Source organism: Camponotus vicinus, unplaced genomic scaffold (assembly GCF_025532165.1).
Source record: "Camponotus vicinus isolate PSW18456_S1 unplaced genomic scaffold, iyCamVici1.0 SCAF_7, whole genome shotgun sequence".
In the NCBI taxonomy this organism is placed as follows: Eukaryota; Metazoa; Arthropoda; class Insecta; order Hymenoptera; family Formicidae; genus Camponotus; species Camponotus vicinus.
In genome coordinates, this window is record NW_028141979.1 from 12,860,331 (window position 1) to 12,876,220 (window position 15,890).

A 15,890-nucleotide genomic window follows, 5' to 3' on the forward strand; every position below is an offset into this window, starting at 1 on the left:
CCGTAATAAGATTTGCGAAAACGAGAGTACATGTCGAATAGGACGGCGAATCTATTTCTTTCAAAATCTAAATTTAAATCATCGTAGGGATAAAATTCCGAGTTTAAATAGAGTTTAATGTTGGTCAATTTGCAGTCATCGAATAATGTAACATCTTGTGACACTGAATTCTTTTTACCGGTTTGCAGTGCAAAAATCACGTATCGTGGTTTCTCTAACTGGGAGGCGGCTTTCACGGTCCACGAATGCTTAGTCGTGCTATGCAGCAGAGGAAATTCGTATAGATCCCAAGATCGGAAACTCATGTTCAAGTATCGTCCGCTTTCCAACATTCGCAACATCGACAATTTATTAATCTCGTTCAATATTACATGAGGCATACGCCACTGTATCTTGAGTAATTCAATCTCAGCTTCCGACGATGGATGTCCGAATAGACAATTATTATCGTTGCGCGAACGTATCAAAATCAATTCGTGACGAGCGTTAATCACAACGCGTTTATAATCTTCGCAAAATCCCAGCAACATGTTGAGCGGTACGCAATAGTTGAAATAATTTTTGTCACCGTTGTACATCAAATCCCACGCAGCGTTCTTCAAGTTTATACTTTTCTGGTGCGTTAGAGAGACATAATTTTTGAGCGTCGAAGTTATTCCAACATTTCTGTTGCGATCAATCTCTACTCCGTCGAGTTCGTATCGAAGCTCATCAAACATGAATGCGGCGCAATTGTTTCCCAATACAACCTTCATTTCGTCATTCGCTTTACGCACATTAAACCTTCCCTCGATGTAAAGAAAGCTTTTGCACGGTAACGTGTACAAATCCTGATGTTGTATAGGTATTCGTATCTCATCGCTGTATCCAAGCGTCGTATTTGCGTACGGATTGTACGTATGAGTCTCAATCTTGACGATGCGATCGTCAAAGACTGGCTCACCTCCGATATTCAAAATATCATTCTTTTCGTACGATGAATCCCAATGATTTTAAAAATTCATGATTCAACGCGCTCAGCTTCTTTTTAACGGCTATCTTATTATTGTCACCCGATACCGCTCGCCTTATTGCAATAGTATTGTCCCTCGTAAAAGTATTGTCTCTCGCGTGCTCCGTTTCGTTCAGCACGAGCATACTATGTTTGTCGCCGTCGTATATGCAATCTTACGGTAATTTCCTCTCCTCGAAAATCGAGCAATCGACCTCTTTTATCCACAATACGTATTGTTAAATCCGTAATGCTCCGTACGATGATTGGCAGATAAATGATCAGTGCCGGCGTTTCCGATATCTTATATCCTGGCGGTACACTCGGTGAAAATTCATGTATCGTGTATACGCGCATGTCATTGCTATACGCACCAGTAGTCACGTTAAATTCTATACGAATAATATTTACGTTTATAATATTAACCGGTTCATCCGATTCGTACCACTTGCGAGGCTGCAATATACGATTCGACGAGAATCCAAGCAAGGATCCTACATTGTCGGGTTTGGTAAAGTTTATTCTGTAGGCGCATTTGATTTCGCTCTTTAGCGTGCTATGATTGGCGCGGAGCGCTATTGGATATTCCTCATCATAATCGTTTTCAACATCTCTGGAAAGGTGTTCATCTTGCAAAATTGCGCGTTTGAGATAGTCATTTATAGCGTGCAATTCGTACGATCCTTCGGGAATCGTAATTTCTTTGTCGTCTTTGCCAAAGTAAAATTTATTATTCGAAAAATTTACGTTCGGAATCGTATGATAAGTTTCGAAATCCGTTAATCCAAGCTCGTAATCGGCATCGGTCAAATCTATAGCGGGAAAATAGCTTACAGCGAGAACGCTGCTTCTGCCAGTCAACGTAAGTGTCAGTGACATGTCGAACGAATACTGAGTCGTGACGATGGATTGTTAGGCTTTAAATTGATCGTCGACTGTTTGAAGAAATTTTAAACACAACTGTCCACAGATGCTCTAATTGTAACTTTGATAAGATGTATAATTGTATTCAATTTTCACTCGTCCGAAATATCGCACAAGTTCCTTGGGTGGTCGAAGATTTCCAAAACTGTCGAAATATACGACATGATCTCCCCTCTTTGCGTACGCTACCCAATGAGTACCGGGACCATCAACGTCATCCAAATTGACGATACCGTTCTCGTTTCGTCGTACACCGTTTATCGGTAAATTATTGCGCATGAAAACACCTCTAAAGAAAGATATGTGCATACGTTTCGCCAAATGTTCCAATTGCACGTTAGTTGTCGCACCCGTAGGCATTTTTAATGTTTTTACGACGTTTTTTTTTTCTCTTAGACTTTGTTGAGAATCCCTGTCCACGCTTGTACGGAGCGAGATAAAGTCCGCGACCTTCCATAGCGCGATTGTGACGCTGCAACTCTTCCAGCTGACGTTGCGCCGCCTTGCAATCGTTTACCGCCTTTGCGATTCCCGCCGCAGCTTCGGCCAAAGAACCGACAACTCCCAACAACGGTAAAAGTGGTAAAATACCACCGCGTTTCGCTACTGGAAGTATTCGTTTTTTCCTCCTCTTTGTCGTCGATGGCTTTTTCATCCCCATGCCGAGTTTTGTCTTTGCCTTCATTGCCGCCCAAACAGTCGTAGCGGCTGCTCTTTCGCCAAGAGTCGAATCTCTCGCGGTAATACGTTCTCGCGCTCTTGCAGCTAGTATGCGATCCGCGACGTGTCGTTGACCGAGGTCGTTGCTTCGCGAGTAAGCAATGTCGTGCTCGCGACAAGCGGCGTCCAATGGATTGATGCCTCGATCGCCTCTAGCCATTCGTTTCTCTAATCGAGTTCCCGGGCCACAAAACTGATAACCGGGAATATGTAATTCGATGGGAAGCGCGTTTATCGCACGATTTAAGAGACCGCTACCTCTTACGATTCTCGCTGACATTCGTAGCAATCTTTTATTAACGGTGGCGGACCGTCGATGTGTGTTCGCTGTCACGACTGATTGTAATGTCGCATGCACGAACGATATTGTCGAACCTCCGAATCAGCCTTTATATATTCTGGAAGCTTGTCCCACAATCGTTCCACGTAATCACTAAAATTTTGCAGTAAAACAATCTTTGGGATATACTGCAGTTGTTCGGCGGTAAGCCGGAAAATGTCTCTTTCATCCGACAGAAGGAGAAACATTTTTGATATTGAGCTGTTTCGAGTTGAGACACCTCTATAAATAGGTCTCCTCCCCTCGTGATCATTCGCAAAATTGATTCGAAAGAGAAAACATGCGGTTCGTGTGACAAGCGCGGATAATCAAAGTATCAAGTTTCGACGATAGACTAATATCGGAGAAAAAAGTACGCAAGCATGGAAACATGCTACCGACCACTATGCGCGGTATCGTTTGCGGCCCTTCAAACTGCGGTAAGACAAACGTCTTGATTAGTTTGATAGAAAGTCCGTACGGTGTACGTTTCGAGAACGTGTACGTATACTCGAAATCGCTTCAACAACCGAAATATAGATACTTGGAAAATCTACTAGCACCCATAGACGAAATTGGTTATTTTACATTCTCTAATAACAGTGATGTCATTCCACCGAGCGAGGCGCTTCCGAATTCCATCTTTATTATCTTTAATGACGTGGCATGTGACAAGCAAGATACGATAAGAGAGTACTTTGCAATGGGTCGACACTCGAGCGTCGACTGTTTCTATCTTTGTCAAACGTACGCCAAGATACCTAAGCATCTTATACGCGACAATACGAATCTTTTGATTTTATTTAAACAAGACGGCACAAAATTGAAACATGTGTACAACGATCATGTAAATACCGACATGTGTTACGACGATTTCCGCGCATTGTGTCAGAAATGTTGGCAACGCAAATATGGCTTCGTAGTCATTGATAAAGACAGCACGTTGATCAATGGACGATATAGAAGAGGATTTAATGATTTCGCGATACCGTAAAGCGATCAGTCGTCATCGACACATCGATCAAGCATCATGAACAGCGATCGTGAAAAGATTGCGAGAGAGATTGCAAAAACGAGCGAATCAATTCGCAAAAAATATCGCGCTTTGAAAACTGGTAAAATGGATGAAGACGTTGCATTGGAAAGACAATTTAAGCCAATTACCGAACCTTTAAAACAGCTTGTCGAAAATACTGTGGAATCTGATGCGCCGAAAATCGAACCATTGAGTTTGACGTTTGGAGAGAAGCACGAGGAAAAAATAAAAGAATCAAAGCAAGGAATAAAGCGAGCACGGATAAATATGCCGATAAACGATTCGCCGATATATTCAACACCGAATCGATCAAAACGAAGGAAACAATTTTCTAATATGGCTACTGTTTCTACTCCGATAAAAGTACAACCGCGTCAAACCATCCCCGTCCGTCGAAGAAATTTACGAGACCACGCCCGATTCGTTTGTAACATCGGTTCGACATGAATTAGAAACGTCCGAAGGTCAGAAAACGTTCCGAGATCATTTTGGTCCACTAGCGCAAAAATATATAGGAGCTATCATGAGTGTTGATAAAAATAAGAGAATGGATTACGTCTACGGTGTTAAATTTACCAGCGAAGGAATGATGCTCGGTGATAAACGTTTCGATATGGACATGGAAGATAATATAATTATCGATGGAATAAAATATACGGGAACCGAAGGTATCTACGATTTGATTTTTAGAAATATTCCCAATCATAAAAAATACACTCAAGACGATTTGTATAAATATCAATGTATATTAAAAGCAACAAATGCGCATAAATGTGACAACAAAGTTAATAATCCTATTAAAAGTAATAAAGGATACAAGCACAAATATATAATTGCACCATTATTCCCCGATAGAAAGGTGGGAAGAGGTATAGACGCTCCGCGCACCATGACGCTAAGCGACAACATGATCGATTTACGTGCATTGAAACGATCCCAACGAATTGGTAGATCGTTTGCGATTGCTGGACGCCTCGCATCGAGCCGGCAACAATGCTCACGACAATGAAATCTTGTCAATTATCGAAGAACTTCGCGAGGCCGGCATTATTATAAATTAAACTATGCGTCGACGATATGTGTCATTCGGTCAAAGTTCTCGGTACCGAAATGTCGATTAATAAATTTGGATTATCGCTCGGAACGTCGAATAATTTGTACTATCAGTGGAATGGATTATTGAGAAATTACGTTCGCGATAACGCTCTCTGCCAGACTACTACTGGCTTTGATGCAAGGTCGCGCAAGATTCAACGCGTAGCGTAACCGGAAGCTGATACTGACGCCGTCAACAAACGATACGTGGATAAACTTTTGAGAGATCGACAGGGAGAAATTGAGCAAAAAATTATCGCGCTCGAAACAAACGTGCAGGCGCTACGAATAATGATGGACGAGATAAAGAATGTGCTGAGATATGCAACATCTGACTCGGCACAGTAAGCGAGACATACTAATATCGCAATATTAATTATGCTTCGATCAAACGTGCGAAAAAAGAAAAACACCTCCGAAAAGCGACAACTAGTCGAGGAATTACATGCTCCGGCGAAAAGAAATTTTCCACGAAGACGCGTCATTGTACGCGGATACGACGATCTGTGGCAGGCGGACGTGGTCGACATGCGTTCGTACTCTCGACTCAACAGGGGTCATAAATACATACTCACAGTTATCGATGTGTTGAGCAAGTACGCGTGGGCCGTACCGCTCAAGAGTAAGAGCGGAAACGAAATGTCCGAAACGATCGCAAAGATTATTGGAGATGATAAAAGGTGTCCGAAAAATTTTCAAACCGACAGAGGAAAAGAATTTTACAACGCGAGTGTGCAGAAACTCATGAAGAAACACAATATTAATCATTACTCGACGTATTCCGTTATGAAAGCCTCGGTCGTGGAACGATTCAATCGTACTTTGAAAAACAATATGTGGAAAATGTTTACGCTCAACGGAAATGACAAATGGATCGACGAGCTATCTCGACTCGTTGCAGAGTACAATACGCGAAAACATCGCACCATCGGTATGAGACCTGTCGACGTCACTCCAGCGATTGCTGAAGAACTATTAAATACGGTGTATAGCAACGTAAAAATTGCGGCTCCGACAAAATTTAAAGGCGATTCGGTACGCGTGAGTAAATACAAGACCATCTTTGAAAAAGGTTTCACACCTAATTGGACGACCGAAGTTTTTAAGATTGTCGAAGTGCAGAAAACTAATCCCGCGACATTCATACTCGAAGATTCGCGTGGAAATCCCGTCGTTGGAGGATTCTACGAATACGAACTACAACGCGTCGCTAATCCCGACGTATATCTCGTGGAAAAAATTTTGCGGGAAAAGGGTGATGACGTATACGTGAAATGGTTGGGAATGGATAAATCATACAACTCTTGGATACATAAAAATAATGTATTATAAATATTTATTAAAATATATAAAATATGTGTATAAAAAAAATATAAAATTTATTAAAATATAAAAATATATAAAATGTATAAAATATATAAAATATATACATGGTTATGTGCAAAATATACAATTAATAATAAATAAAATATACATTTATTTACAAAGGTATCCTATAATGTCCCCACGGTAACGTATCGGTGGTTTCGGGTACGATATACCGCTTATCATCGTACGGACTCAGAGCAATTTTCGTCTCGCAGATCATGTATACTTGATGTAATTTCGATCGTATACACGACTGCTGACGCGTCATTTCAATTTCTTCGTTTAAACACCGCGTGTAATCGTCAAACGTTATCGTTCTCGCGACTTGGTGATGTTGACGCAAATTTCGCTGTTCTTCATCCATCTTGGCCAGAACGCATTCCAGGTCGGCATAGACCACAAATGGAAGCCGCTCCTTCCGATTAAAGTTGTTGAACTCGAGCCACTTGTCCTTATCGCTCGGCAATCGGACAGCGCAATCGTTCATCTTTCCGCAGTCGACCGTATGCGACTGCAACTTGGCGTCCGAATTAAAATAATGCAGGCATCTGTAAAAGAAAAATTTTAATTAAGATTTATATAACAAAGTGTATAACCTATAATTATTCAAATAATATAAATTAAACTTACCGGTCGCAGATATATTTCTTGTGGTCCTTTTTGCTCAGTTGCGAGCTCACTAGTCGGGATAAATTCTTAATCCAAGCGAAATGTCCGACGCTGTTGTCGTCTTCAATGTACAGCAAGTTGATATGCTTGTTCCGCTTCTGCTGCGAAAGACGTATCGGGACAATGCTGTTCTTGTCTTCGATGCTGTACACATTTGCAGAAATGTCATTGGCAAGTTCAAAATTTTTTATTTGGTTCACAGTCACTGGAAACTCAATGTCCCGGAGATTCAGCACTGTTGTGTAATGCGGATACGATGATTCCCGATTCGTGTCTCTTTCAGCGGGATATAGAGCGGCGACCACTGCCCACGCGAAACATGCATTGTCTCTGGATTGTACATTAATCACCGCTCTTTTCATCATAATCTCCCGCGGCAATTTGATGTAACATCCCGCACGCATAGGATTATACTTATTATTTATATTTACAGTTAAATTTAGTATTCGCGACAGTGCCCACCCGCTATCGCGTTCCTGAATCTCTTCCAGTGATGCTAGGGTGGGTTCGATGACGCGCCGTTCGTACCACTCGCGTAAATCGGATGTGCGAAAGAGTTCATAGTTCCTCGTATTGATACTTTTGTTGGCGCGTTTATTCCCAGCCACGAATTCACCGTTAAATATAGTGTTCACTTTCACATTATAATGTTTCTTCATAACGTTCTTCACATGTTCTATCACAATGTCTTTGGCGTCATCGAGAAATTGGCGAGGTTCGATATGATTATAGTTTATCACCGCACCAGTCGATATGCGACTCTCGAACGCCGTATCAATCTCACGCCACACAAGTCCATTTTGACGCACGCTACATCCGGCACCCGCGTGTACGAAACGTCCACGTACCGAATTTTTCAACCCTTCAAGGCGCGCGATCCGAGCAATCAGCGATAGTCGATTTCCGATCGATAATCGCGGTCGCTTGATGAGACTTTGCTCTTCCAATGACTCGATATACGTATCACATCGTTGCTCCCACACAATGTAATCTTCCAGCGAATCAATCAATGTGGATTGCTCTCGTAAATTTTGTTCTTCCATATTGTATCAGACTTGCGAAATGCGCTTCCCAATGATAGTTCTGGATGTACTTTAGCGAAAATACTGGCGGGGTGTGCCTCTTTATCATGATTTATATACTGTCTCGTGCATATCATCGAACATTCTAGAATGATTTCATCTTAAAAAATTCCCCGGAATAGCGTGTGCAATTTAACCTTGATAATTTCGCGTTTTGTCACGTACATTTGAAAAATCTAACGTGATTGCATCAGGAGCAGCCGTACATCGGCGCTCTATTTTAACGCATTCAGCTAAATCTTTGTCTAGGGGTGATGTGCGTTTTAACCTTGACGGTTATTTTTTTCGCGTTTTGTCACGTACATTTGAAAAATCTAACGTGATTGCATCAGGAGCAGCCGTACATCGGCGCTCGATTTTAGCGCATTCGGCTAAATCTTTGTTCTGATGCGCAATTTAACCTTGATAATTTCGCGTTTTGTCACGTACATTTGAAAAATCTAACGTGATTGCATCAGGAGCAGCCGTACATCGGCGCTCGATTTTAGCGCATTCAGCTAAATCTTTGTTCCGATGCGCAATTTAACCTTGATAATTTCGCATTTTGTCACGTACATTTGATCGCATCAGGAGCAGCTGTACATCGGCGCTTCAAAATTTTTGTTATATTCAGCTAAATCTTAGTTCTGGGGATGATGATGTCACCGCAGCCGTACATCGGCACGACAAAATTTTAGAGGAAATTAAAATGTTGCGTCAGCAATAATCCCCTCTACATTGCAATTTGCGATACTATTTGAATTGATATTAATTCTAATACGATCAGTATTGCATCAATCGCGTGTGTAAAAGGTTTATTGCTGAAGAAATCAACATGAATTTTTACGTTCCGATTCGAAACGGTGAAACTCCACCGTGTAAGAAGCAAAAATGCGACACGTAAGTTTCGATCGTTTAAAAACTTTATTTGTTAAAATTTTTTTTTTTTAATATTGATCTAATTATTTTATATTTTTATAGCATTCAGCCTCGTCGTGCGACTCGCATACTTGGAAGAAGATATGCTCTAACCCCAACGTCGTACTAGTATTTGGACATTGGAATAAGCGTTGGAGCTGTCATACGTGGAACTGATTCTCGGCGATAATCGAGGCACTCAAATAGTGTTGCCTTTTTCAACGTGGAATTTGTTGATGCAGAAGCAAGCAGACATTGAACAATTTCTACAATCGACTGCTCTCCCATTAAGGATTGGAGATTTATCGATCGAAATGTATCAATCGAAAATTGTAAAACTCACATTATGCGAAAATTCTTTGTACATGAAACCACAAACATTATTACATTTATTTAATTTTGAAAATTGTATCGATCATATGCACAATTGGTTATGCGAGAATACCTATCTCGTAAATGAAAAATTTAAACAATTTGAAACTGTATTACAACGTAACAATATTACTACTGTATGCAATGCTGTAAAAACGATACGCGATAGTGATGTCTTTAACAGCGAATCATTAATCGATTGCGAATTACTAACATGCGCTGTAAATGATATTCTTTACGATGCTTGCAATAAATAATTATTTTTATTCCATCTGTGATTTTAATTCTTTCCTTCCATATGAATAAGAATAGTTGACAATTTTCTCAATACGCTCCGCTAAAGATGTAGAGAAATGCTGAGGTAGATGAGACGTGATGCTCTAGTTGGAATGAGACAAAAGATATTAAAAGACATATAATGAAGAGGAGTCTGCAGCATTAGAATATTATTTCTTTCGTTGTTCTTTGCGTTTCGTTAGTCTTGTGTTTCGTTAGTGCAATGGCTGAAGAAGAGATTATTATCATCGATGACGAAGATGTTATTATCATCGACGAGGACATTGAAGAGGTTGTTACCGTCGAAGATGACAACCAAATGGATGTTGATAATCTAGACGAATCAGACGAGGATGGCTCTGAGGAAGAATCCGAGGAGGAAATACCATCCTTAGTGGATTCTGATTATGTCAGTGATAATGATGATGAATTAAGACTGAAAAAATATAGACATTTAAACGTGATGAAAATAAATAATTTAGATGTTACCATAAAAATGTGTCGCATCATATATTATTATTATGATGCGGAAGAAGGGACAAGATATTGTTCAGACTGTTTTCTGAGATTGGCATCGTTGTTTCGAAACGTATACTCCGTCCGGAAACACAAAACGGATTGTTGTGCTCTATTAATAGGTAGTTATTGCAAAGAGTGCAGGAAAAATTTGCATCAAATAATACCATGCAACATGTGTCCCATTTGGACAAATTAAAATAAATGGATCATGAAAAATATTGTAAGTAACTTTCAATTTATAATACATCAAAAGTTCTAAAATAAATTATTAAATCTAATGAAATGTATGTCTTTTTCTGTTCCAGGAGCGGCCCCCCCTCAACCCGGCACATCGACCCCTTGGCCTTCCAGGAGTGGCCTCCCCCTTAGCCCGGCGCATCCCCCCCCTTTATTTTTTATTTTTTTATATTTTATATTATTATTATTATATTACTATTATATATATTATATATTAAGTACATACACACACACACACACACACACACACAATTGTATTACACACTATAATAAATTTTATATATTTTAATTAAAAAAGAAAAAAAAATCTAATTATTTACGCGCCTTTCCCTTGCGCTATATCTCTCGCACTAGTTATAAGAATTTATCGTTGTCTCTCGCACGCGTTGTTCTCGCGATATCGTTCTCTCTTTCATACGCGTTGTTCTCGCGATATCGTTCTCTCTTTCGTACGCGTTGTTCTCGCGCTATTATCGTTCTCTCTCGCACGTGTTGTTCTTGCAATATCGTTCTCTCTCGCATGCGTTGTCTTGCGCTATTATCGTTCTCTCTCTTTCATATGCTCGTCGCTATCACTCACTTACTTACCTTTGCGTCGTCCTTCTCCCACTTATGCAGCATCTTACAATGCGCCACCCTTGTCACACGTTGATGTCATCCTTGTCGTACGTTGATGGCATCCTTGTGGCACTGTCCTCTTCGCACACTTAGCGTTATCCTTTTCCCACACGTAGCGCTATCCTTCTCACACCACCGTCTTCTTTCCGCGGATCCCCCTTCCCCGCGCGGACCCCCTCGTCCATTGCTCGCGCCGCGGATCCCCCTTCCCCGCGCGGACCCCCTCGTCCATCGCTCGCGCCGCGGATCCCCCCTACCCGCGCGGACCCCCTCGTCCATCGCTCGCGCCGCGGATCCCCCTTCCCCGCGCGTGACGTCACTCCCCCGCGCTGCAGTTCCTCCTTCCTCGCGCGTGACGTCACTCCCCCGCGCGTGACGTCACTCCCCCGCGTGACGTCACCCCCCCGCGGTTCCCCCCTCGCACCTCACTCCCCCTCGGAGGACTGCGTTAGAACCGGCCCTGTCTTACTACTATTTACATTAACAGTCAAATTCTTTATTCGCGACAATGCGCAGCCACTATCGCGTTCCTGAAATTCTTCTAGCAATGATAGGTTGGGCTCGATAACGCGGCGCTCGTACTACTCGTGTAAATCGGATGTGCGAAAGAGTTCACAGTTTCTTGTATTAATACTTTTATTCGCGCGTTTATCACCCGACACAAATTCACCGTTGAATATAGTGTTCACTTTTACGCTGTTGTGTCTTTTTATAACGTCTTGCACTTGCTCGAGCACGATGTCTTTGGCATCCTCGAGAAATTGACGAGGTTCGATATAGTTTGCGTTAATCACAGCACCGGTCAGAATACGGCTATCGAACGCGGTATCGATCTCTCGCCAAACAAGTCTTTCCGCGTTATTGTCGTCGCTGTAATCACCACCGCTGGGTATAAACCGTCTCTGCAATCGAGTCTTTGCACCTTCGAGTCGCGCGATTTTAGCCACCAGAGACTGTCTACTTCCGATCGAGAGTCGCGGACGCTTGACACGGCTGCGTTCTTCGAGCTGTTTGATAAATTCCTCGCAACGCTGCAGCCATGCAAAATACTCGCCCAAGGTGGCAATTTGGCGGGACTGCTCCACCAGGTCGCGTTCAGTCTGCTCGATGTTTTCCATTTTTCCTGTCTTTTTCACACTTTTAAAACACTACGTCACAGTTTTCTATGGATCACTTGCACGTGTCGATGGGCGTTCAAATCACGTACTATGATTTGATGCGCTTCAATCCTCCTTATATATATTTCATCCTTTCTTATCTTTGTGAACGGAGGAAGCAAGGGCGCAAAGCAGCCGAACATCGGCGCTGATGCGTTGCATTCCTTCCGAGAAAAAATCGTTGAAGATGATTCTGGGGGACGCCATTTGTTTATATTGTTTATAAATTCACGCGACGCGTAATTTAATGCGAAAGATAAGAATATGTCGAACGGAAAAAAATCTAGAATTACTTATATTGGGGGTGAGAGGGTGTACCGCGAGAGCACAAAGCAGCCGAACATCGGCGCTGATATGCGTTGCATTCCTTCCGAGAAAAAATCGTTGAAGATGACTCTGGTGGGCGCCATTTGTTTATATTGTTTATAAATTCGCGTGACGAGTAATTCAATGAGAGAGAGAGATAAGGATACGTCGAACGGAAAAAATCTAGAATTACTTATATTGGGGGTGAGGGGTGAGGGGGGGGTACAGCGAAAGCTGTTACTTATATTGGGGGTGAGGGTGGGCGGGGTGTACCGGGTAGAGCTATTTTGTTTGCGAAAACATGTCCCGACGCGTTAGGGTATGTAATACAATATTGCTATTGCTTGATAAAATATCGCTGTTTATATTGTTTATCAACCGGGTATGTAATATAATATTCCTTATACTTGCGATAAAACATCCAACACGCGCCGAAACAAGCGTCCCCCGCCCCGCAGCTCCCGCGCCGCCGAAATCTCCTCCGTCCCGCGTGACGTCATACCCCTCGCCACGAAGAACCCCCCCTCCCGCCCTGCGCCCCCCTCGGAGGACCTGCGTTAGAACTCTCCTAGTATCACCTACTGTAAATATTTACCAGAAGTATAAAGATATCTATCTATCTAAACAAAGAAGACCGTTTTTTTAATAAAATACGATGGGGGTGGTGGCGAGTTCTTTGCTTATTTATTTAAAGATATTTAACATACCATACTATAAAAAATATATTATAAAAAAGTGATATAATCTCTAAAAACTTACCTTTTCAAAAAAGGTAAAAAAAGGCGCCAAGTTCATGCGAGCCAGTGGAAAACTATTATATGTATTTATAAAATTAACTGTAAAAAACTGTTGTAAAAAATTATTTAACCAAAGAGTTATACAAAATATTTATTTTAATTTTTCATACATATCCTACAGAAATTAATGATATCAAAAAATTGGGCCAACTGAAAATAAAATCTTATACATTATTTTAACTAAAAAAAAATTGTATAAAATGTTTATTTTAATTTTCTACATATCTTTTACAAAAATAATATCAAAAAATTGCCTTACTAAATTAAAAATAAAAATCTATACAAATATTTTCATTAAAAAAAGTAATACAATATAATTAGAAACTAATAAAAATAAGAAAAAAAGTAATACATATTTATGTAAAAAAAGTAATACAATATAATTAGAAACTAATAAAGTAATACAATATAATTAGAAACTAATAAAAATAAGAAAAAAAGTAATACATGTTCATTAAAAAAAGTAATACAATATAATTAGAAACTAATAAAAATAATTAGAAATTTATACAAAAATTAAAAATTAATACAAATAAAAACAATTTTAATTAAAAAAAACTTGGTGCTGCTAAATTAAAAAAAATATTAAATCATCAAATAGTAAATTTAATTTAGATATCTTTTTATTTAGAATTATATCCATTGGATAACTGACGTTAATTTTAGTATTTAACATATAGTTTAGCATCGCCAAGTTTTTTTTAATTAAAATTGTTTTTATTTGTATTAATTTTTAATTTTTGTATAAATTTCTAATTATTTTTATTAGTTTCTAATTATATTGTATTATTTTTTTTAATGAAAATATTTTTATAGATTTTTATTTTTAGTTTAGTAGGGCAATGTTTTGATATTATTTTTGTAAAAGATATATAGAAAATTAAAATAATTATTTTATACAATTTTTTTTTGTTAAAATAATATATAAAATTTTATTTTCAATTGGCGCAATTTTTTGATATCATTAATTTTTGTAGGATATGTAAGAAAAATTAAAATAAATATTTTGTATAACTCTTTAGTTAAATAGTTTACAACAGTTTTTTACAGTTAATTTTATAAATACATATAATAGTTTTTCACTGTAAAAACAACGTAGATTGAATATAAAAATATGACAATAATATATGTATGTGTGAATGTTATACTTTTAATTTTAACATATAGATTCTAATTTTGATTAGATTGTTAAGAATTTTTATTTTAGTAATAGTTAAAAAAGTCAGATTTATATCAAAATATAATTTTTTTTAAATTTTTTGATTAATTTAAAGATTAAATGTAATATTAATTTTTTAATTGTAATATTAACATTTTTTTATAGGACATTTTATATTCTATACTTTGTATTTTCTACATAATTTTTAATGTAAAATAATTAATATAAATTCAAATATAATTAAGTAAATTTAAATAATTTAATGATATAAATAATTTAAATATAAATATCAATATATAAGTATCAATAAATTAATTTAACTAATATAAATTTAATAAAAACAGCTCGAGTTAAAATGCGAAAGTAATGACTTGTTCGTGAGTCCACGATTGGAAGAGTTATATGGCACATTTCATAACTTGGTTGATGAGATAGCTAATATTGCTTGTCACTTATTGCCATTGGATACGTGGATAAGAGTTAAAGGAAAACGAATACAAGAAAGGGAAAAAAGTATAGCAGAAATCGATGCAGCTAAAAACGCTGCATTCTCATTGCCTAGTTGGTATCTAGAAGAAACGCATCAACGTTTAAGAATAATTCTGCGAGAATCTTTTCGACCTTTAAGCGATTATTTAGAAGAATTGCGACTACGCTTTGGCTACGTCATTTATGAGATAGATCGCGATGCAGTAATCGCTTCAATAAATACTGAAACGGAACGCTCCTTTGAAGAAGGTATTTCAAAAGTTGAAGACTTCAATCAATTGGTGCGCATGATAAATAAAATGGTACATATTACTTTCATTAATTTTACTTTCATTAATTCCATTTGACTAGTTTAGTTATAATTGGCGATGAAGTTCTAGGCGCATTTACAAAAACTAAGAAAAATGTGTTTTATAAAAAAAAATTGTTTTGTTTAAATCACACGTAATAGTTGTCAATTGCACATCTGTGTATTTCATACTAAAACAAAATCTAATTATTATTATATAACAAAAATTTATGTTGTTTTTGTTGTTTTTATATGTATGTTTTGTGCTTCAGCTGTCGTTCATTGTTTATTAATAAAAATTAATAAAAATTATCAACAGAAAAGGTATAATGAATAATTAGTATAATATATTATTTTCTAAACCAAAACGGAGCTTTAAAACCGCGCGCGTGATATATATTTTCATGATCATTCAAGATCAAAATAATATAAACACATGAAGAGGAAGAATGAATGAAAGAGGGACTCCAGTAGTTAGCACTAGGAGAGTTCTAACCCAGGGATCTCAAGGGGGGAGAGGGGCGAGGGGATCTCAGCGACGCGGGGGAATGACGTCACGCAGGATGGAGG

General features: G+C 38.7%; 1 protein-coding gene across 7 annotated transcripts in view; it reads left to right on the forward strand.

The window, feature by feature from the left end:
* Window positions 1-15,890, forward strand: part of Dhc62b (Dynein heavy chain at 62B) — an 835,389-nt gene that overhangs the window by 65,238 nt on the left and 754,261 nt on the right. For all 7 annotated transcript variants that reach the window (XM_083104284.1, XM_083104287.1, XM_083104288.1 and 4 more), the window contains exon 5: window positions 14,887-15,333. In XM_083104284.1, coding sequence (XP_082960410.1) covers window positions 14,887-15,333 — 447 coding nt within the window. The remainder of the gene's footprint in view (window positions 1-14,886; window positions 15,334-15,890) is intronic.